The 25,663-nt window shown below is 39.0% G+C and overlaps 1 protein-coding gene across 1 annotated transcript in view; it reads left to right on the top strand.

Annotated features, from left to right (window-relative positions):
• Nucleotides 1-8,352: 8,352 nt before the first annotated feature.
• The window catches only part of KCNK2 (potassium two pore domain channel subfamily K member 2), a 196,761-nt gene continuing 179,450 nt past the window's right edge, over nucleotides 8,353-25,663 (top strand). The window contains exon 1 of the mRNA XM_058700295.1: nucleotides 8,353-8,767. Within this exon, the coding sequence (XP_058556278.1) occupies nucleotides 8,734-8,767 (34 nt within the window). The 5' untranslated portion in view covers nucleotides 8,353-8,733. The remainder of the gene's footprint in view (nucleotides 8,768-25,663) is intronic.

Raw genomic sequence — 25,663 nt, 5'->3', positions numbered from 1 at the left:
CCTGGAGCCTGTTTCAGATTCTGTGTCTCCCTCTCTCTGACCCTCTCCCATTCATGCTCTGTCTCTCTCTGTCTCAAAAATAAATAAACGTTAAAAAAAAAAAATTAAAAGGGGGAATCGAGCTAGTCCACCATGGATACTACATTTTGTGCAAGGGATAGGTCAGGAAAAATAAAATATTTATGACCACATTTTTTTTCATAGTTTTATTGAGTTCACATAGTTCAAAAAAATTTATATTCTTATTTAATGATACGAAGGAAAAAATTAGTAGCTTATATGAAAACTCTACAGGTACAGGATCAATTTTTTTAGGAAAAGCGAAGCTTCTAAGAACTAAGTACGGATGGACCTCTTCTGTGTGAGAGAGAAAACGAGATGCATTTGTGAGCTGGCTTCAAGGCATGGAATGAGAGGGAACGTGTGGAGCCTAGTGGGTAAGATGGCAGTCTGTGGGACAATGTGACCTATGCCTCTCTCCTGATCCCTGAAGGCTTAAATCTACTCAACTCACATAGTGCTTCAGTGGAAACTGGTGTAGAGGTTGGTCTTTGCAATTCTAGGCAGTCGGCCAAGAAACAGAGATACTTAAGGATGTCAACTGTTAGGAATCTGCAGAAGGCTAGGCCAGATGGTCTTTGGGCTCTTGCAAAGGTATGGCATTGGATTTAAGGTTAACTTCAATAAGATTTGTTAGGAAAGTGGGTCCAGCAAACATTGGAGCTATACTAAAATTTAAATTATATACTATATTAAATAGAAGAATGCTGAAAACTGGCCCTGCTTTTTAACAACTAAAATGGCATCTCTGATGCCTGTATTCATGTCCTTTTTTAGCCTCACGTCCATGTGGGTTTCAGGTAATCTCATGACAACAGCATCTTCTTTTTCTGCAGCCAGTGGCGGAAGCCTGCTCTCATCCAACTTTATACTTTATATTAACTTTATACCTGGAAGTGAGGGGGTTGAGGCCTCTGGGGACATTGTCTTTACTTAGAATACGCATGCCTTTGTTTAGAATTGAGCAATCAGAAGGATGAAAGCAAAATCATTTAAAAAGTCTGTATTGTTTCATTATGTTGTGAAAACCTACTACAAATGGCATTACAAGTTAACCTTATCATCCACCCAAGACGACATAAACTAGCACACATGTAAGGAACCACCGTGTGGACATTTATTTTAAAATATGTTTCTGCTATTAGCTGAGGGACTAAAGCAGAGCTTCGGTTTCAGGCCTCACAACATTTAAGAGAAAAAATATTTGAAGCCTAAAGTCTTCAAGGTGCTCATCTCATTTACATATGATTTCCAGAGTCTCAAACCCTACTTTCCTGAAGGTTCAGTGTTGTTACTGATCATTTCCCAAAGTTTATGGCTGACACCTTACAAAGTTCATGTATATTACTTTGTGTAAAGCTTTTTTCCACTAGCAAAAAAAAAAAATAAAATTTTTTTTAAAAATTAAAAAAAAACAAAACAAAACCATAAAGAAACCTCTGGGATTCGTAAATTCTTTATATTAATACCTCGTGTCATAATGTCATCATATAGTTCTTAAGGAGTTTATGTGGTATGGCGTTTTCTATGGAGTAGTAAAGGTAAATAAATGATTATACATAGGATAAATCATATATAGCTGTATATAATTACGTATAACTGTATATGAACTGCATTTGTATTAATATATATAATTATACACACATACACATACGCAGATGTCTCACCCTGGGTTCCCTTGAAAATTAAGCTTGACACAAGCTTTACAGGCTAATACTTCATTGGGAAGAGAGTCCCAGGGTAACCAGAGTGAGAAAAAAGAAGTATGGCAGAGAATAGTGGGAAGCAAATGCAAGAAGATGGTTAGCATGCTGACCACTGCTTCACAAAGAGCCACAAAGAGACGGCCATCCCATCAGCTGTGCACCTGCTTGACCACGTGTGGCATTGTTTGGAAAGACAGCATGGCAAAATCCCGCATCTAAAAGCCCATCCGGGGGAAGAAGTGCGATGACATTTATCTGCCAGCTCTCCTTCATCTTCTGCTTCTAATTGGTCACAGTTTGTTTCATGGGAGTTGACTCATCAATACTTAAGAAGTTCTATCGCCTGGTCCCTTTGGCAGCTTTGGGGAAGCCAGATCCCTCTCCACGAGATACGTACTTCTGGATTCTCAGCCTGGAAATAGTGGGAGGAACCAGGGACTCCGGACGTGTTGCTTGTTTGGCCTCAGATATGAAATCATGCTTCAGACTCCTAGATTCATCAGCAGCTGAGATGGAGGAAGTTGCTGAGGGTCTGGGAAACAGGTAGGGCCAAGAGAATATAGATAGGAGCATAAGATGTATATAATGCAACACAAATTTTGTATCCAGACACAGTAATAGTATCAACATAATATACAGTATAATGCATTCTCAGATTTCTGCATTGAAGGAGGGGAAAAAAAGATATATATAAGCTTAAATGGAATAGAATTTAGAAATATGGTGAGCTTTGGAATGGGTGTTTGTATTTGCTAAAATCCAAGTAAGTCTGAAAAGAGAGTAATGAAGATGTATTTAGGAGACTTGGCTCAGGAAGCTAAAGAAAACCACTTTTATCTCTACTCCCCTCTTCTGCCCTTGGCAAATCTTGCCGTCAAATCGTGTGCCACTTGCAGTCAAATCATGTTTATCTGGAAATAGACAAGATAGTCCTCCAGAAGTGTCCAAGAATCAGATGCCTAGGAAGAGATGTCTTCCCAAGCAAAAGAAATAGTTAGGTCTTTGGATTTCAAGTATCTTCACTCCAGGCTGACTATAGAAGTAAACAAAAAGAGGTAAGAAGCCAACAATGCAAGTGGAGAGGCTGAATCAATAAACTTGAATTCCAGAAAACTGCAGTGTGGATAATCATCTTCCAAGTAAATAAAACTGAGTATTGTAAGTGCTCAATTGTAAATCTATTTTCTAGATGCCACAGAAAGAGATCTGTATATGAAAAAGTGCATTCCAGAAATCAACAATGTGGGGGATCAAAATAAAATTATTAGACCAATATACTTATAACAGAAAGTTATTATGTAAGGAAGTGTCATGGATAAGTTGATTTAAAATTTTTTTTAATGTTTATTTATTTTTGAGAGAGACAGAGACAGAATGCAAGTGCATTAGGGGCAGAGAGAGAGGGAGACACAGAAGCAGAAGCAGGCTCCAGGCTCCGAGCCGTCAGCACAGAGCCCGACCCGGGGCTTAAACTCTTGAGGTGCGAAATCATGACCTGAGCTGAAGTCAGAGGCTTAACTGACTGAGCCACCCAGGTGCCCCTGGATAAGTTGATTTTAAAAATAAGGGGCAAATGGGGCACCTGGGTGGCCCAGTCAGTTAAGCCTCTGACTTCAGCTCAGGTCATGATCTTGCACTCTGTGAGTTCGAGCCCCGGGTCGGGCTCTGTGCTGACAGCTCAGAGCCTGGAGCCTGCTTCAGATTCTGTGTCTCCTTCTCTCTCTGCCCCTCTGCCTCTCATTCTCTCTCGCTCTCTCTCAAAAATAAATAAACCTTAAAAAATTTTTTTTAATAAATAAAAATAAAAATAAGGGGCAATTAACTTTGGAGTGAGATTCTGGAAGTACCCATTAGACTTCCATACAGAATATGGATGAATACAAACTCTTGAAACACAAGCTTTCAGGAGATAAAAATATCTTTGGGAGCCCTTTAACTGTGTGTTTGGTACTCTAGAATGATTCAGTCATTTATGTGTTAGTTATTTATACTCTAATTGCAAGTCATTTGTCCTAATTTGTTAATGTAGGCCCTGAATACATGAATTTGGAGAGGCTCTTTAAGATAGATAAAGATTGCCCCATGGAAATAAAACCTCTACATCTAGAATTGCAAACTAGTGGCCTGTGGGGGTAAATCATGCCTGAAGATATTTTTCAAAAGGTTTTAAAAATCAGGACATTTGCATAACATTTTAATATATGGCCAAACTAGGTGTTCAGTCTTGCAAGGCTAAAAGTGTTGGCCGAAAAGTGTCTACTGGCTGGAAGGGTCCTCACCTTGATGTAAGTGTACCCTCGATGCTGGGTACTCTCCCGTTTCCTCACTCCCACTATGTCCATGCTAATCATTCTTGTCTTCTGTAGGCAACTGCATTTGTAACTCCTCTCCTACTCAAATAGCTGTCTTCAAGAAAATTACTCCAGAGAGATGTCACCCAAGTGTTCAGCTTTTAACTTGTTATTAGTGTTTGCTGACTTTGGTTTCACCATGCTCGGTGGTTTTATTTGGTTTTTCTGTGCTCCTCATTGCTGTCTCTGGCCGTACCTCCAACTCTTCCTCTGACACAGGTGCCATTTTGATGTGTTGCCTTTTCTTTCTTGGGACACTTTACACCTACTCTAATCGGTTTGGTTTCCTTCCTCTTCCTTGGTACTGAAAGTGAACTCTACAACTCCTACAGGTTGAGGCACCCTGATATCCATCCAAGTGACTAAGTATGACTGACTTGTTACTTTCAGTGTGCCTGTGATAGATGGATTGCACAGATGGCCCCAATTTTCAATGCGTCCCTGTACCCACATCCTTTGGCAGTGGATGTCCCCCAACACCAAGTCCAGGCTTGCCTTGTATCTTGCTTTGGCCAATGTGACCTTAACAAGGTGACCTAAACAGAGCCTTTAAAAATGTACTTGTACATTTCCACTTCCTTTCTTGCCTCCGATTGCCTTGAAAACATACTCAAGTTGGCCTGAGAACATACCTAGGCTAGCCTCGTAGGGGGACACAAAATATATGTACAAGTGAGGACATGAGGAGATCTCACTTGTCCCAGCTGAAGCTGAAGCTATTCCATATCAGCCTGCAGTCAACTGGCCCTAAAATACGTTAAAGAACCCAGCCAAGATCACAGAGCCACTTACCTGACTTGACTTGCAGCTGATGCACCAATGAGCCCAGATGAGACCAACATTGTCATGCTCAACTATACAATAGTTACTAATAAATGCCTAGTGTTTTAAGCCACCGAGTTTTGGAGTAGGTGTGGTACACAGCAATGGCTGTGATACAGTGTCCCAGTCGGTGAGATTTGTGCTGAATTTACGATGTAGTCTTCTCGTGAAGAATGAGCCTATGAGGTGCCTGAGTGGTTCAGTTTGAGTGTCCAACAGCATGGAGTCCACTTCAGATCCTCTGGATCCCTGCCCCTCCCCTGCTCATGCTTTCTCTCTCAAAAATAAATAAAATGTTTTTAAAAATGAGCCTATGGGAAGAGCTTGAGTAGTTACACACTTAATAATATGCTAAGAAAGAAATATTCTTACTATATTTTGAAGTTGCTCAGAAACAAAAAAAAAATAGAAAATAGTTGAAGGGTTGTTTTGGGATCGGCTGTTTTGATTCGGGAAAATGTAAACATGTCTCATCTAAAAATTGAACACGTTCTGGAGACATTCAAACCCAATGTTTGTGTTGTAAATGGCATTCCAAACCCATTTCTACATAGGTAGGGGACCTTGGGCTGACATACAGAAGAAATTTCCCAACAAACCATTGCAGTCACTGTAACTTTGAGGTCTCTATGCAGAAATGTGAGTAGAAATAAGTGCATTGGGGACCGCAGAAGGTTTGGCAGTGTATTTTAGATGCTTATCTGAGCCACACAAGTTAGGAATCTGGGATGGAAATCTCCTAAGAATAACCATTCTCACGAAATTTCCAATCCCTCTTGTTTTTGGCAGAATTTTAAATTCCGTGGAAATGGCTCATGTCGCAAGACTTCTGTGTGGTGCTGGCCAGCACCAGGAAGAAGAACGGCCCAGGAAAGGAAAACCAAACCAATGTGGCTGCATGTTTTCACGCCTTTGAAAAGGTTTGGGTTTGGCTCGAACCAAGAAAGAGCACTTGGGGTTTTTATTTTCTGCCAACTCCTTCAAATACCATTCACCTGACTCATGAAGCTTTGAACATCAGGAAGAAACAAGGGACTGAATAAATTCTCAATGTTCCTCGTGTTCAAACATACTTTGAATGAGACTTCTTACTGGGAGAAGAGACAGAGTACAGAATACCAGTGGGGCAAGATGTATTCGTGCCATAAAGTCTTTGCTGGTGTGGAGTGGTAAAGCAATTTGTTCATCAGTCAGTTCATTATGTGACAGGAATGTAGGTGATACCACAGTGCACAAGACGTAGTTTCTCCCTTGAGATAGCTCACATGCTCACGTAAGGGGGGACAAACCTGGACCAAAATCATCTTGTCCATTCTGAGATTTCACTGGAATGTTAAAATCTGGTAATGCACATCATTTGTGTTTTTGACAATAATTTTGCTATTTTACTATTGCACATGCTGATTCCACTGTCTGGAACGTCCTACCACCTGTAGTCTGCTTAGCAAATTCCAATCATCTCCCAAACGCAGCTCAGACATCAACCTTTATCTTGCCAAACATAATTAACAACTCCCTCATCTTTGCTACCTCTCTGTACAAATTTCTATTAATGCATTTAACATACAAACTTGTGTTCTTAGCACGGTGCCTGGGGGCAGAGTAGGTGTTTGATAAACGGAAATGGGTTGCACAATACGCCACTATACAAGCTTTCTTTTCCAAAATACAAAAGCCCTCAATCAACATTGGCCTCTTCCTTATCTCCTAACCCCATGCTCATCAACCATTCATCATTCCCAACTTAACTTTGATCACTGCAGCTTCCACACACCTTCTCTGACCTCCAGGTCACTGTGTCAACCTTCTCACATGCAAACATAAAAGATCGGCAGGTGCTCATGCATTAGTACTTTTCCACCAATGGGTCTAATTCTAAGGTGCTGATTTAAGGGGATCTTAACTTCTGGACTCTGGCAACATTTAGGGCACTGAATTATTGGACATCTAATAACAGGGTAATATTTGGATTTGAAACATAGAAAGTCTTTCCTGTGAAGTTAAAACAGGATAAGGATAATCTGATTTCGTTTATTTTTCAAGTTGCCAGTGGCTGGGTACTTCATCAGATTATAGCATGAGACGGCACTAATGAAGCAAAGGTCAGAGTTCATATCTCTGCCTGGTTCGGTTAGCGTTGTTATTTTTCACATTTCCCTTCCATTCTCAGCCAAGTCTCCAGCAAATTAAAGCAACCGTGCAATGGGGTTCCGGAAAAGAGCGGCCAGGAGGGGCAGAAACCCACTTTTATTTCTGGAAAGTCAACTGAAAGTGTACATGCTATTCATGCATGTGTGTGTGTGTTTGTGCCCAGGAGGGGCATGTGGGGGCTATGCACAAATCTAAGTGTCTGCCTATCTAATATCTCTCTCTCAAACGATTTGAAAATCATTCATTGTTTTAGTCAGATGCAAGGATTATGTTACTCGAATACTGGTATTTAATGTACATTATCACATTTGTTATCATATCAAAACCAGATGTTGAAAATTTGGGCTAGAAATTCCATGATACGGATTGCATTACCTCAGGGTCACCCTACCACCTAATGTTCACTGCTCAGCTGTATTTTGTTATGGCTTTAATAGAGCAATAATGTGTTTCCACAAGTCTTAGTCTGGTATTAGATGACATGTGGGCTAATTTTGGTGGGTTGAGCAGACTGGTAGGGGGTTATACAAACCAGAGCAATTTGCTTTCCCAACAATAAGAAAATACACGAAGAATTGTTGCTAATAGTTAAGGCATCTCTCTCTCTCTCTCTCTCTCTCTCTCTCTCTCTCTCTCTCTCTCTCCTCTCTCTCTCTCCTTACCTCCCCTCTTCTCTCTCTTACCCTTTCATTATTTATCTTTGGCTCCTTTATTTAAAAAAAAAAAAAGCTCTTGTCATTTTTGCTGTCTCCAAATGTCCCTCAAACTTCTTCCAGAAGCAGAATCTACCTCCAATTACTAACTTTCTTATCTCAGCAAAAGCTATTTGAAAACTTCCTCTTAATTGCCTTTCTCACATTGCTTCTGTAACTGATAAAATTAAAGCCAGCAAGCTCAGAAAACTGATAGCATTCTCAATTTTAAAAAATTATAATCAATGCAATTTAGATAAGGTTAAAAATAAAGGAAGAAAGAAAAGCCTACGTGGAAGCAAGCCAACGATTCATCTGTTTGCATTAATAAGTTCCAGCAATGGTACCACAGGCACGGAAAGCCTGTTTGCCACTGCACTTAGCAAGCACATGAGCTTAAAAATAAACTTTGACAATGTAGATCTCTTTGTCCTTTCAGGAATGGAAAACATTATGTACTTCAAAGCATACTAAGCCTGATTTTAAAATATAGTTGGGATATTGTTACCGTGGCAATTGGGAGGGTCTGTAGGCTGCACATAGTACATGGATGCTTCGTGTGCAATAGTCCTCAAGCCACAGACTAGTGAGAATACACGACGCTGGCAATTTTAATATGCTCCTTCATAGGGCAGAAACGTCTGTCTTCTAAGCTCCCTGGAACAACTGGGATATAGTTCCTCATTTCAATCAGGGAGTTTCTTCCTGAACCAAACTGCGAAAACAGAGTATTTGAGTAGCACGTTTCACTTGCAGCGTTTGTTCATTTTGGAGTGTTTTTGGACAGGAAATTGATCTACAGGGTAACATTCACACAAGAAAGGAAACAGTATGGGACGATGGCTTGTTAGTACAAGTGACTCTGTTTTGGAAATTACAGATGAGAAACCTTGGTGGAAGAACGGCATTAAAGATCAAAAGCATGATGACTCCTGATGAGAACATCCCCAAATGATGAACCCGCAAGCAAAAAGGAACTTCTACTGTGAGTATCTCAGCAATAATCAAGTATCTCGTTTGTTTTTAAATTTTGTAGAGTATGTGGAGTAGATTTCCAAGCAAGTGTTTGATGTAGGGAGTCTTCATAGACAAGTCTATAATTAAACTCATTGGGTGGTTCCAACAGAGGGTTAGTTACTGGAATTTTTTCCATGACCTTGCAACACTGAAATAAACTGCATGCTCATGTGGACATGTTTTACATAATAGGCATGTTATATCAGGCTTTTATTGTGTGATGTATTAACTCTGGCAATGCAAAGTTGATGAACATAAGTACCTACACATTCCATTACGTTTGGACTCTGGTCATTTAAACTGTCTTTGCTTAGGTTTCATGTTATGGCTAATCCTGTAATCAATATTTCCATATATAGATTGACACATGTTATATACAATTTACTTGGAATATTAGTTATTTTCTCAGTGAATCTTATTTGTTTACTAGGGAAGAGGTTTACTAGGGAAATGGGGAAGAAAAACTATGATAGTTTACACTCAAACTTGGGAACTAAGACACTTTTTTCTTCTTACATTTCCATATTTATTCAGTTCGAAGTTTTGTGTGAATATCGTTTAGATGTCTCTATATAAGATTTCTCGCTCCATGGGAACAGTGTTGTGGTTTTGGAAATGTGAATCAAGTTCATCGACACCATAACCCTGTGTAAACATAAATACAGCTAAGTCGTTCTTCAGTGCCCGGCAGAGCACATACTTAACAGTTTTTGAACGTGCAATATATGCTGGTGTTGGGTAATAAGACAAATGTCTTGATTGTATAGTAATCATTTTGTATCAGGATTCCAATTTATTAACTTATCCACGAATATGATTGAATTCTGTTTAACAAGGAACTGCATAATAATGAGGTTACATTGCATTACCATTTTCACTAAGGAATTTCTTTAAAAATCAAATTTCTAATTGATTGCTATTCTTGGTTGTTTCTCTTTTGAATACAATGAGTTTGTTCCACTCACTGTTTATTTGAAGACATAGAAAGTTTTTGGAGCAACTCACTATACAAAATATCAGCTAATTTCCAATCAGTACGTAATTTCCAGGTGTTACTTTGTAGCATGGGAACTTGTAATTAGCTATTTTGGAGCCCCCTCTGCTGAAGATTGGTGGGTAAGCTAAACCACTGGCCAAGCCCCCAAATGGGGGAGATCATTTTTTTAGGTGTAAGGATCATGAAAATAAACTGAGAAGCAAGTGGATGAAGAGACTCTTGGAGTCAAACCGAGTGTTCCTGGAGTGACAGGAGAGAAGCAAAAATACAGAGAAAGGCACTGAGTGGGAGAGAGCCGGAGAGGTAAGGCAGATTTACTAGAGGTGCTATCTCTATCTCCTGTGAGGCCAGAAAACGCTGTTCTGGTACTCAAATTCTGTTCTAGATCACCTGCCATAGATACTTGTGAAACTGAACACATGTCCTTCTGCTAGTACATGTAACAGGAATGCTGTATGGGTGATTTTACCACATCTTATTAGAAGTGGTGGTGGGATCATTTGGGTAGGAACTGACAGGAACCGTAACTTAGCAAGAATTATCATCAAGGTAAATTCTTGGGATAATCATATGTAACATTTGGATAAGCTTAAATTATCCCATTAACAGTTCAGTTCTGTCTCCTACTTGAAGGTGTATCTTACATGTAATTTGTACATGCAGATCTATCAGAATATAATTCTAATTAGAATAAGATATTCTACAGGAATCATTTGGAAGTTCTCTTACACTTTTTTCAGGGTAAAATCATCTGGATTGATTATGTAGAATTCTGGGACCTCAATCAAGAAATGATGCAACATTAGAGAAGTCCTAAGGGGTTTGGTTATTTAACGAAAGCCAAGTCCATAATGTATGGTAGAATGATTAAGATTTTGAGGATTACCTTCAAAAGGAAAATGTAGGTTTAGAGCCCCTCCACCCTCCAGCAAGCTCAGAATATAGTTACGGATGACAAATGATAACTTGAATTTTTATGGCACATTAATTTTTTTCTAGTTAGTTATTTGACATCAGAAAGATTTACAGCCAGAACTGTTCAAGATTTGCTGTATCAAGAGAAATGACCTCCCTGTCACTGGTGATATGATATAGACAAGGAGATTCAAAATGGAGGGGGGATGCAAGTATTTTGAGTCAGACAAATGTTTATTAGAGTTCCAGATCCCCTACTTATAAACTGTGTGACCTTGAGAAATTTACTTAAACTCTAAGTTTCTGATTCCTTATATATAATATGGAGTTAATTCTTCCCTCTTAGAATTACTACTATAAAGATTAAATGAGATAATCTGTGCCCATGGCTTGGCCTATAGCAAGCGTACAAAAAAATGGCTAAGCTGTATGAACTTTGGGGACCTTTCTGACTATGTAGTTCTAGTAATTCTAGCTGTTGAAAATAATCTGAATTCCTCAGTTGTGCTAAATGCTACCCAAAGATGTGACTCAATAGAAATATCTGTTCTTCACTTCATGGGGTCCTAATATAAGAAAAATTATTTTTTTTTAACGTTTATTATTTTTTTTGAGACAGAGAGAGACACAGCATGAACGGGGGAGGGGCAGAGAGAGAGGGAGACACAGAATGGGAAGCAGGCTCCAGGCTCTGAGCCATCAGCCCAGAGCCCAACACGGGGCTCGAACTCGCGGACCGCGAGATCGTGACCTGAGCTGAAGTCGGACGCTCAACCGACTGAGCCACCCAGGCGCCCCGAGAAAAATTATTAAACAGAGCTACTACAAGTGCGGTGAAAGAATGAGTAAGGCAATCAGAATCTATGAATTGAAAATTATTAATTTTTTTTAGATGTTTTAGATGTATTAGGTGGTAAAAATCAACTTGACCATTCTACTGTCTCAATGATTAATACAGTGGAAACACTGGATTGGTTATCACTATCCATTTCCTCTTCCATCTGTGTCTAATCATCTTAGGGAACCCACTATAATCAGCAAAATCATTCTCAGCAGAAATGGTTTTCTGAGAGTTTAAGGACTGAAAATTTTTTCATCTTCAAGATATTTTCTATCACATTTCTATAGTTCCTGCAAAAGCCAAATTTTTATGTGGACGGTGTATTTTGATAATTTAATTTATTGTGTTCATTTGTTACATGCACACAGCACTTCCCAGGACCATCATTCTTATACTACTGCTTAAACTGGCTTAAGCAATGTTTTACACATCACAGATATGAAATAATAATCTAGCTATCAGATTTACTATATGGAAACTTACTATGTATCTGGGAGAGTATCAGCAGTGGCTATCAAGGAAAATATTATCTTGTATCTATATAGTGTCATTGTCCTTTCAAGACATTTCCACATATATTATTTTATTTGTTCTCACCCTTGAAATAGAAAGGGATGCTACATTTACTTCATCTGCTGTATAATATGAATAAAAAGCAGAATTAAGCAAAATAGTCTATGGAGAATGTTGAAGATGCAGCAATGAGACTCTGCGTCTAGCATAATTTGTCTAATGGTTTTATGACAATCTGCTTTTTATCCAGAAATATGTGATTCACCTGCTTCTTTCATGCTGTAATAGGAGCCTTAAACTTGAGCAATAATTTACACTTACCTTGTATTGTGCCTTCCGCAGACACCAACCAACCAGGAACACACACAAAACAGATACAGTGCAACTAGGTTCAACCTCAGTCAGGTGTGCAGAAAAGCCTGAATGTCTAGATTTCTCTGTCTTGCCCGCTACTAATATACCTTAGGTATTTCAAGAGAGTGAAGGTATTTATATTTACCCATTTAAACTTTCTATTTTACAAAGGAGTCAAGGCCACAGCTGAGCTCTTGGCAACCTTCCTTGGCTGAAATGATATGGATCTGGACAATTGTATTGTATATATTATTGGAAGTTCTCTTAAGAATTAGAGGGTTTTTTGATGTCATGTGCATGAACGCTTTTTCAGGGTAGAATCATCTGGATTTATTATGTAGAATTCTGAGGCCTCAATCAAGAATTGATGCAACATTAGGGAAGTCCTAAGACATTTGATTATTTAAAGATATTGGTATATATCATCATATACCATTATAATTGGTAAAACCAATTAACGAAGTGACGTCAGGTAAAACTCTGCTCCATGGTTCCTCAAAGGCTGGTAAACTACATCTTATAGGTATAGATTTCAAGACTCTGGGCATAGTTATATCTGTTGATTTGAGCCTAGTAAGAGATGTCTTCCCGGGTATAACTGAAGACTTTAGCCAACAGGAACCACCATTTATAGGTACAAGAGGAAAACAGAAAACTATATAGCAGCGGGGTCCGACTATCTCACACAAGTTAACCACTAGGTGTTTCTGAAATGCAACATGTTGGGGTTTTTTTCACATTCGTAGCTTCATCTGTTGCAATACTCTTCCAGCCTGGTTCCTAATTTCTTTTCACTTAAAAGGTTAACATTGCCACAAGTTCTGCACAGTACTTTTGGTTGGTGCTATTTCATGAAAATGTAGGCTTAAAGAAGAAATTGTAGAGTAGAGAGCTTTGACGCATTTGAACTGAATAGAACGGAGCTTAGAGAAGCCCTTGTTCTGGGTGAGCGTTGCTCAGACACTATTATCCTGATTATTCCTTCCTCCTGTGAGAGAGACGTCCTCTAAGTTAGATGAAGTGCAGCCGACCTAATAGAGGTGTGATTACGGGGCATTACATGGTATGATGCCAAAGGTTTTTGTTTCCATCGTGCTGTTTTCCTCCTTTGGAAACCCGAGGTGAGGAGGGGCCAAGATGGCAGAACAGCATGGAAGTTTTTTTATTGCGTCTCTCCTCCCTGAAACCTGAGGTGAGAGGTCAAGATGAATCAAACAGACGGTCGTGTGCAGAAGCCACCAGTTTCTTTTCACACCTTGACAATTTCGAGTTCTGAGTAGTGTAGTCCTGAAAAAGTTCTTGCTTCTTTCCCTTCCTGTTTTTAAGATTTGTTTTATTTTTGAGAATGGATTCTCACTCCTTCAGGATGAGAGAGCCTGCTCTCTGAACACAGATTTGCGGGTTGTATATATTTTTGAAATTATTTAAAAATCCATGTAAAGTAAAATTCAATAATTTTTGTGTGTGTAGTTCTGTGAGTTTTGACAAATGTATAGTCATGTAACCACCACCAGAATCAAGATAAAGAACAGCTCTTTCACCCCCAAAATATTCTCTTATACTCCCTCCACGTCTAGGTCCTGGGACCACTTATTTGTTGTCTCTATAGTTTTGCCTTTTCCAGAATGTGATATAAGTGAAATCATATAGCTTGCAACCTTTTGAGTCTGGTGTCTTTCACTTAGCAGAATACATTTGTGATGCATCTGTGTTGTAGTGTTTAGCAATATTTTTGTTTCTCTTTATTGCTGAGCAGTATTTTATTGTAGCAGTTTGTTGATTTATTCAACCATGAAGAACACTCAGGCGGTTTCCAGTTTTGGGTGATTATGAGCAATGTTGCTCTACATGTAATATGTTTGAAACACAGGTTTTGTGTGCATGTAAGTTTCCATTTCTCTAGAGTAAATGAATAACTAGTTGTGGGGTTGCAGAGCATATGGTAAATGTACATTTAACTAGAAGAAACTCCTAAACTGTTTTCCAGAGTGACTTTACCATTTTGCATTCCTTCTAGCAACACATGAGATTCGTAGTTACTCTGCCTCCTTGTCAGCACTTGGTATCGTCAGCTTGTTTGTTTGTGTTCATTTGTTAGCCATTCTAATAAATGTCTAATGGCATCTCCTTGTGTTTTAGGACATTGAGCATCTTTTCATATGCTTGTGATCTGAATGTCCTGCTTGGTGACAAGCATTCAAATCTTTTGTCCATTTTTTACTGGACATTTGTTGTCTTATTTTTGGGTTTGAGACTTCTTTTTAATATATGGGTATAAATTCTTTGTTCGATTTATGATTTGAAGATATTTTCCACACTCTGCGTTTCATTTTCTTAACCATTTCTTATAGAGAAAAAGGTTTTAGTTATGACAAGGTCAACTGATTCTTTTTTTTTTTCTCTTATGGGTCAAGTCCTTAGTGTTGTATCTAATGATTCTTTTTCTAAAGTAATTCATGAATATTTTCTCTTGTGTTTTCTTTTTTCATAAGATGGTAATTTTATGTTTTACATTTAGGCCCTGGGTCCACTTTCAGTTAATATTTTTTATAAAGTAAGGGGTGTGGATGGAGGCATCTATGTGTATTTTGCATGCAAATGTCCAATTGTTTCAGCGCTATTCATGGAAAAGACTATCTTTTATTCATAGAATTGTATTTGTACTTGTGTGTTAAAAGTCAGTTCAGTAGGAGCACCTGGTTGGCTCAGTGGCCATGCGTCTGACTCTTGATTTCAGCTCAGGTCATGATCTCATGGTTTGTGAGGTTGAGCCCTGCGTCAGGCTCTGTGCTGACAGCAGGGAAACTGCTTGGGATTCTCTCTCTCCCTCTCTTTCTGCCCGTCCTCCACTCATGTGCACTCACTCTCTCTCTCTCTCAAAATAAAGAAATAAACTTAAAAAATAATAATAATAAAGTAGATTTTAAAAACTGCTCAGGGGCGCCTGGGTGGTTCAGTCAGTTAAGCATCTGACTTAGGCTTAGGTCATGATCTTGCAGTCTGTGAGTTTGAGTTCGAGCCCCTTGTCAGGCTCTGTGTTGACAGCTCAGAGCCTGGAGGCTGCTTCAGATTCTGGGTCTCCCTCTCTGTGCCCCTCCCCTGCTCATGCCCCCCCCCTTCTCTCAAAAGTAAATAAACATTTTTTTTATTTAAAAAAATTTTTTTTAACGTTTTATTTATTTTTGAGACAGGGAGAGACAGAGCATGAACAGGGGAGGGTCAGAGAGAGGGAGACACAGAATCTGAAACAGGCTCCAGGCTCTGAGCTGTCAGCACAGAGCCCGATGCGGGGCTCGAACTCACGGACCGCGAGATCATGACCTGAGCCGAAGTCGGCCGCTTAACCGACTGAGCCACCCAGGCGCCCCAACATTTTTTTTTTAAAGTCAGTTCACTATATTTTTGTAAGCTTATTTCTGGACTCTCTATTTTGTCCCATTAGTTTATGTATGCATACTTTCACTAATACCATACTTCACAGTACATTACGAAATCATGTAGTGTGAGTTCCTCTAAATCTGTCCTTTCTCAGGGTTTTTCTACAGACTTTGCTTTTCAATATACAACTTAAAATTAGCTTGGAGCGCCCAGGTGTTAGGCATCAGAGTTAAGCATCCAACTCTTGATTTCGGCTCAGGTCACGATCTCACAGTTGTGGGATCAAACCTGGTGTTGGGCTCCATGTTGGGCCCTGAGCTGGGTGTGGAGCCTGCTTAAGATTCTCTCCCTCTCCCTTTGACTCTCCCCTGTCCACATGTGATCTGTTGCTCAAGAATAAAATAAAATCATAAGTAAATAAGTAAACAAACAAACGAATAAATAAATAATCAGCTTGGCAATATCTACAAAAACCCTGCTGGGATTTCGATTGGGCTAAGTGTTAAACCTACAGATAAATTTGGGTAAAGTTGGTATCTTCCTACTATTTGAGCCATATAATCTATTTAGCTTGGCTTCGTTTCTATCCTCCGTATTATAGTTTGTGTCATATAGACTGTGCACAATTTTGTTAGATTCATACTTGGGCATTTCGTTTTTTGGAGCTATTGTAAATGATACTTCAAAAAATTTGTTTCTAATTTTCATTGCTAGTATATAGATATATGTTATATCATGGACAAAGAGATTGTATATGTGTATGAAGGTTTTTGTAGAGAAGGCCTACAAACCAACATGAATATGCCTAACAACTAAGTAGAGAAAAGCCTAACACACACACAGGAAAGAAAGTATAAAGTAAATACAAGTGACTCTTTTTTTTTTAATGTTTATTTTTGTGAGTGATAGAGAAAGGGAGACAGAGCACAATTGGTGCAAAGAGACAGAGAGACACAGATTAAGAAGCAGGCTCCGGGGCGCCTGGGTGGCTCAGTCGGTTAAGTGTCTGACTTCAGCTCAGGTCATGATCTCGCAGTCCGTGAGTTCGAGCCCCGCGTCGGGCTCTGTGCTGACTGCTCAGAGCCTGGAGCCTGTTTCGGATTCTGTGTCTCCCTCTTTCTCTGCCCCTCCCCTGTTCATGCTCTGTCTCTCTCTGTCTCAAAAATAAATAAACATTAAAAAAAAATTTTTTTTTTTTAAAAAAAGAAGCAGGTTGGGGCGCCTGGGTGGCGCAGTCGGTTAAGCGTCCGACCTCAGCCAGGTCACGATCTCGCGGTCCGTGAGTTCGAGCCCCGCGTCAGGCTCTGGGCTGATGGCTCGGAGCCTGGAGCCTGTTTCCGATTCTGTGTCTCCCTCTCTCTCTGCCCCTCCCCCGTTCATGCTCTGTCTCTCTCTGTCCCAAAAATAAATAAAAAATGTTGAAAAAAAAAAATTTAAAAAAAAAAAAAAAAAAAAAAAAAAAAAGAAGCAGGCTCCACGCTCCGGGTTGTCCGAACAGAGCCCGATGTGGGGCTTGAACTCACAAACTTGTGAGATCGTGACCTGAGCCGAAACCAAGGTTCGGACACTTAACCAACTGAGCCACCCATGTGCCCCAACACAAACCACTATTAAATATAAAATGAAGCTCAATTTCACATGCACAAAGAGAAAGGGAAAACATTTGGGAAATCATATGGGAAATATTTTGATATGTATGTTATCAAAGGTGTAAGAAAACAGATGCTTTTAGAAATTACTGGTGACTGTCAAAATTCATATAACCTTTATGGAAAACACTTTTTAATGTTTATGAATATTACTGATGTACATAATCCCAGACCTAGCAATTCTGCTCCTAGTTCATTCTACACATGGGTAGATGGATAATGTCATATGTCTAAGGGTATTTACTGCAATGTTTCTTTATAGCAAAACATGGTAATGTAAATGTCCATTATCACAGATGTGGTGAAAGAAATTATTGTGTGCACACATTGTTGTATAGTTGTGGGGAAAATAATAAAACAATGTAATACACACTCATGTAGAGTGTCTCAATAATATCATAATGTAAACTTCTCATTAGAATATAACCTTCATAACTAACCTGAATGCTCCATGGGTGCAGAATTTTTTCCCCTTTAACTCACTGCTGTACCTAGAACAATACTGTACATAGTAGAACTCAACAAAGGAGGTGAAAGATGTCTATTAGGTCATTGGACATACGACTCTTGAGTTGAAGATAAAAATTCAGAATTGTTAGCTAAATCCATAGATGAAGCTGACAAAGTTGTGGTAAGGTAATGTGTTGAGAAGGGGCTGAGCATTTATTACTGGCAGGATCAATTTGTAAGGGGTAGATGGAGAAAGAAGAGACAAAAAGGAAGCTGAGAATGAGCCACACCATAGGTGGTGATCTAGGGGAAAATGGTATTTGGAGCCAAAAGAAGGACTTTTAAGAGAACAGTCAATGCGTTTATACCTTTAAAAATAAAAACAAGGGGTGCCTGGGTGGCTCAGTAGGTTAAGCATCTGACTTCAGCTCAGGTCATGATCACACGGTCTGTGAGTTTGAGCCCCGCATCAGGCTCTGTGCTGACAACTCAGAGTCTGGAGCCTGCTTTGGATTCTGTGTCTTCCTCTCTCTGTCTGCTCCTGCCTCCACTCACACTCTGTCTCTCTCTCTTTATTTTTTTAAATAAAAATTAAAAAAAAAAAAGAAATGTAAAAGATAAACGTGAAACATTTTATACAGTGAAGAAGCTCTCAGGACTAATAGGGCTATGTCTTTGGTTCATGATATAGAACCAATCTTAAAAGGCTACTATTAGCTAAAAAAAATGGGATGATTTGAGCAGGATACTAATTGCAATGAACTGAAATCCATCAAATGTTTAAATCCAGGAGATCATAATGGTAAGAAAACAATTAACTGGAGATTCAGGGAAGGCCTATTTAAAAGTGGCAGGTAAGCTGAAATTGAGGGCTAAGTAGGAAATAACTGGTGAAGGTAACAGGAAACATGTATGCACCCAGCCAGAGGATGAGAAGAACTCAGTCCTGTGTGGCTGGAAGCCCATGAGTGAAAGGGAGAGAGGTTCAAAATGAGGTTGGAAAAATATTCAGGGCCGATCACTCAGGAACATATAGTCATGCTGAGGGCTTGATCTTGCATTAGAAATGAGGTAGAAAGTTCTTGAAAAGCTTTATGACATGATCAAAGTTGCAGCTTTTCTTTTTTAATTTTTTAAATGTTTATTTATTTTTGAGGTAGAGACAGAGTGTGAGCCGGGAAGGGACAGAGAGAGAGAGAGAGAGAGAGAGAGAGAGAGAGAGAGAGAATCCAAAGCAGGCTCCAGGATCTGTGCTGTCAGCTCAGTTGCAGTTTTAAAAGATCACTTTGACTGCTACAGGGCCCATGAATTGGAGGAGGTCAGAACAAAATCAGAGAGAGAGGGAGAGTTAGGGGCCCCTGCTCTCCTGCTCATGCTGTCTGTTTCAAAAATAAATAAACATTAAAATTGCTTACTTTCAGTTTGTTTTTACTTTTTTTTTTTTAAACAAAGTATAGACTGTCCAAAAGATGGGTTGCAAGACTGTGTTTCTTACTGTGCTCTTATAGAGACCAAAAAAAAAAAAAAGAAAAAAGCCCCATTTCTATGTAAAAAGGAGCTATTTCTCCCCTTGAGAAACATCCACGTGCAGGGCTGATACTGAGTTGAGATGCCCAGTTGTTAATGGCTAGTGCTCATATGTTGTGCATCTGTCCTGATTGGTCGGTGCTGATGAATTCATGTTTGTCAAATATTAAAAACTCACTCTGCTCGGGTCATAAAATTATATTTCCAATTGTCTTTTGGAACATTTCAATTTGCCTATACGGTTGGGATTAGAAGTTGACAATAGGCAGCATTTAGACATGCCACATACAGTCCTACCGTCCTTTTGAGGAACAGGGAGGGAAGATTGTCAAAGAAATTTCTCTTAGAGACGTTGCAGGTCGTCTCTTGTAGTCTCTGTTTCTCAGTACGCTTGAATATTCTGCATGGAGAACACAGCAGCTGGTTTGCCTCTTCTATGCTTTTCTTCTTTGATACGACATTATTGCTTTGTTTTAAAAAAGAGACCACAATTTCTTACCATACTTTATTAAGAAAAAAATCCAGGAGAATTTTATTCAACATGAGTTATCGTAGATCTATTGGTTAAATTTCATGGTATTAACTGTCTTTTTCTCCCTTGTTGAATGAGTGTGCATTTTCTATCATTTTCTACCATTTCCATCATTGGTACTTTATTAGATGCCCTTTGGAAGTGTGATGTTTGGGATATGTTCAGTGGGGGCATTCTCTAAGGACGGTTTTCTGCTAAGAACTGTTAATAACGCTTGAGACCCGATTTATTGAATAAGTGTATCAAACTTAGAAAAATTATTAATAATCAGAGATAAAGTGTGACTTACAAGGATTCTCAGGCTGCTTTTCTTAGGTGGCTTGTAAATTGGTGAAAACCTAGTGACAACACTTATTTTCTTGTGGGGGCTCATATATCATCTCAGAAGCCAACTTCAAAAGAGGGATTCCAAAACTATTTTCAGCATTAATACCTTTAGATCGCAATGATTTTCCAATGTGATTATTTCAGGCTGGAACTCATTTGGATGTGTGAATCCTAAAAAAAAAAAAAAGTGCTTTATGCTTTACTGTTTGATCCCACTACATACACTCAAACAAACTATTGGAATTAATGAATCTCCAATTACAGGTGCCTGGCTAGCTCAGTTGGTAGAGTGTGATCTTGAGATTGTTCGAGACCCACATTGGGCATAGGGCTTACTTAGAAAAAAAAAAAAGAATCTCCAATTAAACTGTCATTCATAGTGTATACCTTTTAATTTCCTTTTAGAATTCTTCTGGCCCGCCTAACTCTAACTTTCTAGTATAAACAAACACACTTCAATAGTGATGACGAGCCTGAATCATTTTGTTAGTTTTAAGTGACCCAAATTTATTTTTAAAATCACAGAATGTATATTTTCATTGGTAGATGATAGCTAGATATTGGCTATCAAGAACATATTTTGTAACTTTGCAGTAACTGCCATCTGTGTTTGGACAGTGAAACACTTATGCTCCAGAGAGTTATACGAAGTGAGTATGATTCTCAGCCTATTCTCAACCTGAATGTTTAAGAAATATCATTTAATTTTCCTACAAAGGGAATTTCACTTTTATTTCAAGTTCTCCATTTTACTTGGTAGAAATTTCATCCTGGGTGAACTTGGGGCTTCTTCCTCAGAGTCTCTTCCGTCCACTCAGGATCTTTCCCAATCCCAGGTTTGCTTCTAGGCTCGGGTGCTTTCAGAGATCCAAGTACTTGACATGGATATTTTGACATCTGCGTTGGTAGCATTTGCTGTGCCACAAGTGGTTACTGGGTCCTCACAGGCTGTGTCTTCCTTGTCCTAAACATCAGGCCTTGCCAAGTGTGTTTGGCGATTTTTGAACCCCTCTTAGGAGACGTGAAAAATGTGTCTGCTCCCTTGCACCACTCTGGGGCGGCAGGGAATCAGATGTTGTCTCAGTCCCTTTCAGGCTGACGCCTTTTGCAGCCATTGCCACTCAAATGCTACCATGGTGAGTAGGGTGTAGTGCACTTTAAAAACACCTACAACCTGACTGAGGTCTGCCAGAGCAGGTTTCAGGTCACAGGCTCTTCTTGTGTCCCCAAACCTGTCTGCAGGTGTGCATCCCCCACGGCCTGACTTGGCGGAAGTAAGATCAAGGGGATGTGCCAGGCCCTTCCCAAGGACTTAGGACTATTTAATCTCTCGTCCTCTCTTTGATTTTTTCTCTTGTTCCAGCCCCAATAATCTTTCTGTTCTCTGAAACAGAAAAACAAAACAAAACAGAACAAACCTTGCATTTCATACGTCACGAGTTTTCCAACTTTATGTTTATATAAGGACTTTGGCTTTTGCCACCCAGAAGTCAGTGATTGACTTCTTTGTTCTTCTTTCCTTCCCAGAGGCTGTAAGTCTAGAAATGGCTTTATCAATGGGGTAAAGTCACATGAGTATAAAAGAATTACTAAGAATGAAGGAAAAGAGCTCAGTTATATAATATCCAAGTATGAACAGTATGGTTGTTTACACATGGCTTTCCACAGCCTACAGATTTTTAAACTGAAGGAAGTGACCCTAAAATGTGAGCAGTCCGTTTTAATGGAGCTCTCGTGACTGTGACACAGCTGTGTAAATCCCTTTCACGTTACCAATCTTGCATTTCAGGAGCTTTCTCTAAGGCTTAGTTTGTTTTTTGTTGTTGCATTTTTTTTTTCCTGTTCAGTTAAATTAGGAAAGAAATTTACTCTTAGAAATACATGGACTCTTTGGGCTCCAGCCAGCCCTGTATTACAAAGACATCTTTCTGGGCACCCTTATTTGACAAAGAGAATTCCTGCGATATTACCCAGCTGTGCATAACTGAACGTGTCAGTTCAGTGACCCTTTAATGAATCACCTTTTAATATCTACCCCCTGGCCGTAAGAATGTCACTTCAATATTATTTTATAGTTTGAACTGAGTTACACTGAAGCATTTTGAGAGTGGAAAGACACGACAGTATTTTACTTTAAATGACTCCACAGCAATTGTGGACAATAGTTGAGTGCCCTAGTTAGTGAGCCTGGGCATGTCATAAACAGATGGGGCATCTAAGTATATATATTACAGCTAAAGTCCAGCAATCAGCAAATGTCCCTTAGTAAACACCCAAATCCTAGATTTGTATTGACCTCTAGAGTGGCACAAAACAATTTCAAATCTCTAAAAACAATTTTTCGTCTGCAAGACACTTTTTCTGTTGATAAAACGTAGATGAGAGAGGTTGCTCGAAGCCACCACAGTTGGTCACTGTAGCAGTTACGCCGGAACCCAGAGAAGTCCCCTTAAATTTTACACTATGTCCTGTTGTGCTGTCACCCACCCTCTACACACTACAGCCCTTGAGTTCTTGTCAGTAAGACACAGAAGAGAAGCATCAAGTCTGCATACCCAGCTCTAGGAATTTCCCTAGCCAGTGCCAGGAAAATCCACCTGGGGGCGAAGTAAAGTTGTTGCCAAGAAGCGAGCAGGAGAAAGGCAACTGTGGCTCCTTTGTGGATGGAGACATTTATCTTCTTTCTGGCAAGGTAGCAGTGACGTGAGGTACCCGAGGAAGGTGTAGGGACATGATGGGGCAGGTGCTTCCTCCAGGCACAGCCCGGTCTGGACACCCTGTGCGCTCTGTGGATCAGAGGTGACAAGTCGCAGGGACTAAAACAATCCCCGATGGGGCCAGTATTTGGTAGAGGACTCCCTGGCTGGAGCCAAGGTTGGGGCTGTATCTGGTGTCCACACAGCATCCGCGTCAGCTTCTCACAGCGTCTGTTCATAACGTTAAGAGGTCCATGGTTGCGGATGCCCAGTCCACGGGCACAGAGAATAATTTGTTCCTGATCCTGGCATTCAAGGCTATATAAACGTATGCAGTCTTCCAGGTTTATTAACACTGCCTTCATACAAAAATGCTTGTGCTAGCTGAGGTTCCTAAGCAATCTGTTTTGAAGATGACTTGTGGTTTTTCTGCCCTAAGCTTTTTCCGTAATATTCCTCTGACCTCTCAAAGTCTTACCTGTGTGCTAAATACCTCCTCCTTCATTAAAGCTTTTCCTGTCTGAAAACTCCCACTGAACAAATAAATGTTACTTAAAAATCGAAGAGCCCTAAATGAGAAAAAGAAAATACCCCAGCTATTCTTTATTTTTTTTTCACTAGGAGACTATCTGACTGCTTGTTGTATGTTTCAGTGATAATATAAAAGCAAAGTTAATTGTCCCTCCATTGTCTTTTTATCCATCCCTACCTACCAGAGCTAATAAACAGCGTACAGATTAGACCCCTACAACTTTCTTCTTGCTCAAACAACCAGGTATCTATAGGAGTTTATTTTTTTCCCCAAATCAAATCATATTATACACATTACATTGCAATTGTGTGTTTAGCTTAGCGATACGTCCTGGACACTCAAGCCAATACATCTAGTGGTCAAGAGCCAAGGCTTCAGGGTCACAGTGCCTGGTTTTAAGTCCAAGCCAGGAGCTACATATTCCTATAACTTTGGGAATGTTTTCTAACCTCTTAGTTTCCTCCTTTGTTAAATGAGGATAATAAGAATTTGAACCTCATGGGGTTGTTATGAAGGTTAAATTAGTACATATAAAGTACTTGTACAAGCACACGCAATACACTGCCTACATAGATCAGAAAATATGCATATACACACAAACATAATTTTATGTAAATCAGGTTATCATAAGGCTTTCATTTCAGTATAATATTTGCTCTTTTGTTTCTTCTTTTGGTCCCTACTCTCTCCTTCCTTCCATATTTGCCTCTCCTACTCCAAACACTTGATTAGTATAAACATTAGCAAGTATAAACCGACCCTTAACCAGTGTAGTCTTACACGCAGTCTTCTGTAAAGCTCCTAACGATTGTCAAATCTGATCTCAAATGTATATATGTATACCTCTAATATACACATGTATATACATATACACATGTGTGCATGCTTTTGTTATTGTTTACTCTACAAAAGTGAAATCATATTACATACAAGGGTTTTTTTGGCATCTTTTCTCACATAGTAAGTTTCAGAAATCCCTCTCGGTTAGCAGATATGAACAATTATATTATGTTCTACCGGTTACCATAATCTATCTCTTCGTGTGCACGTTTTTGCTACTCCAAAGAGTGTTGTAATAAATATCTGAGCTCACATATCTTTAATTTTTGGTGTTTATATTTCCATGGGATATATATCCAGGAGAGAGATTACAGGGTCAAAAGGTTTATGCATCTTTAATTTTAACATATGTTCCCAGGTTGCTTTCTAATGGAGCTGTACCCATTTACATTTCCACTAGCAACGTAGGAAATACTTTTTCCACATAACCCCACTGACAATGTTACCGCTGCTTGAATTTTATGTCAGTCTGATAAGTTTAAAGTGACGTTGTCTTGTTAGCTCACTTTCTATTTCCTTATTAGTGAAATTTTTTTCATTACATATATCTTCTGGCCATTTAGATTTGCTCATCTGTGAATTGCCTATTTATATCTGTTGCTCATTTTTCTTACACTGTTGCCCGTTTATTGTCAATTTTTAAAACTCTCTTCATATAATCATAGCTTTTAAACCCTTACTTGTCATCTGCATTGCAAACCTACTTTCTAAATTTGTTTACTGTATTTATTGTATCTTCTGCCGCACAATACTTTTTTATTAGCTTCTAAGTATTCTCCAGAAGTCCTAATAAAATATTAAAATTATTGTTATATTTAACACTTTGATCTACCTTTTGGATATGACATGAAATAATATTTTACATGTATATGTGTATATATATTATATATTTTGTATAAAATATGCTTTATATACATATATATAGTTTAAAATAGATATGAACTCATACTGATATTAATAATTATAATCCAGCATCACGGAGCTCATTCTAGTTGGCCCCAATCCCCTGCTTATCTGTAACTCCTTTCTCTAACAGTTAGAAACCTGATTCCTGTGATTACAATTTTTTTACTTATTTGTCCAACTTCTAGTATACATTTTGTTTCATAACTGTTGACCTGTACCCTTATGAGAAACAAATTTACCAACTTGAGTTAATATTTTCAGACAAATCATTTTGTCTTTGTACCTAAAGTGTCTGGTAAAAGCAACTGTTTGCCAAAGTTACTTAGGTCAACAACTTTTTTCCATACCCCCTTTAGTGATGTTATGTCATACGTTTTTAATATAGTTAAACTCCTTTGTCATAGTCT

This window comes from Neofelis nebulosa, chromosome 15 (genome assembly GCF_028018385.1).
Source record: "Neofelis nebulosa isolate mNeoNeb1 chromosome 15, mNeoNeb1.pri, whole genome shotgun sequence".
Lineage (NCBI taxonomy): Eukaryota > Metazoa > Chordata > Mammalia > Carnivora > Felidae > Neofelis > Neofelis nebulosa.
Note: the sequence above shows the minus strand (reverse complement) of the source record. Positions and strands in the feature narration are given on the sequence as shown.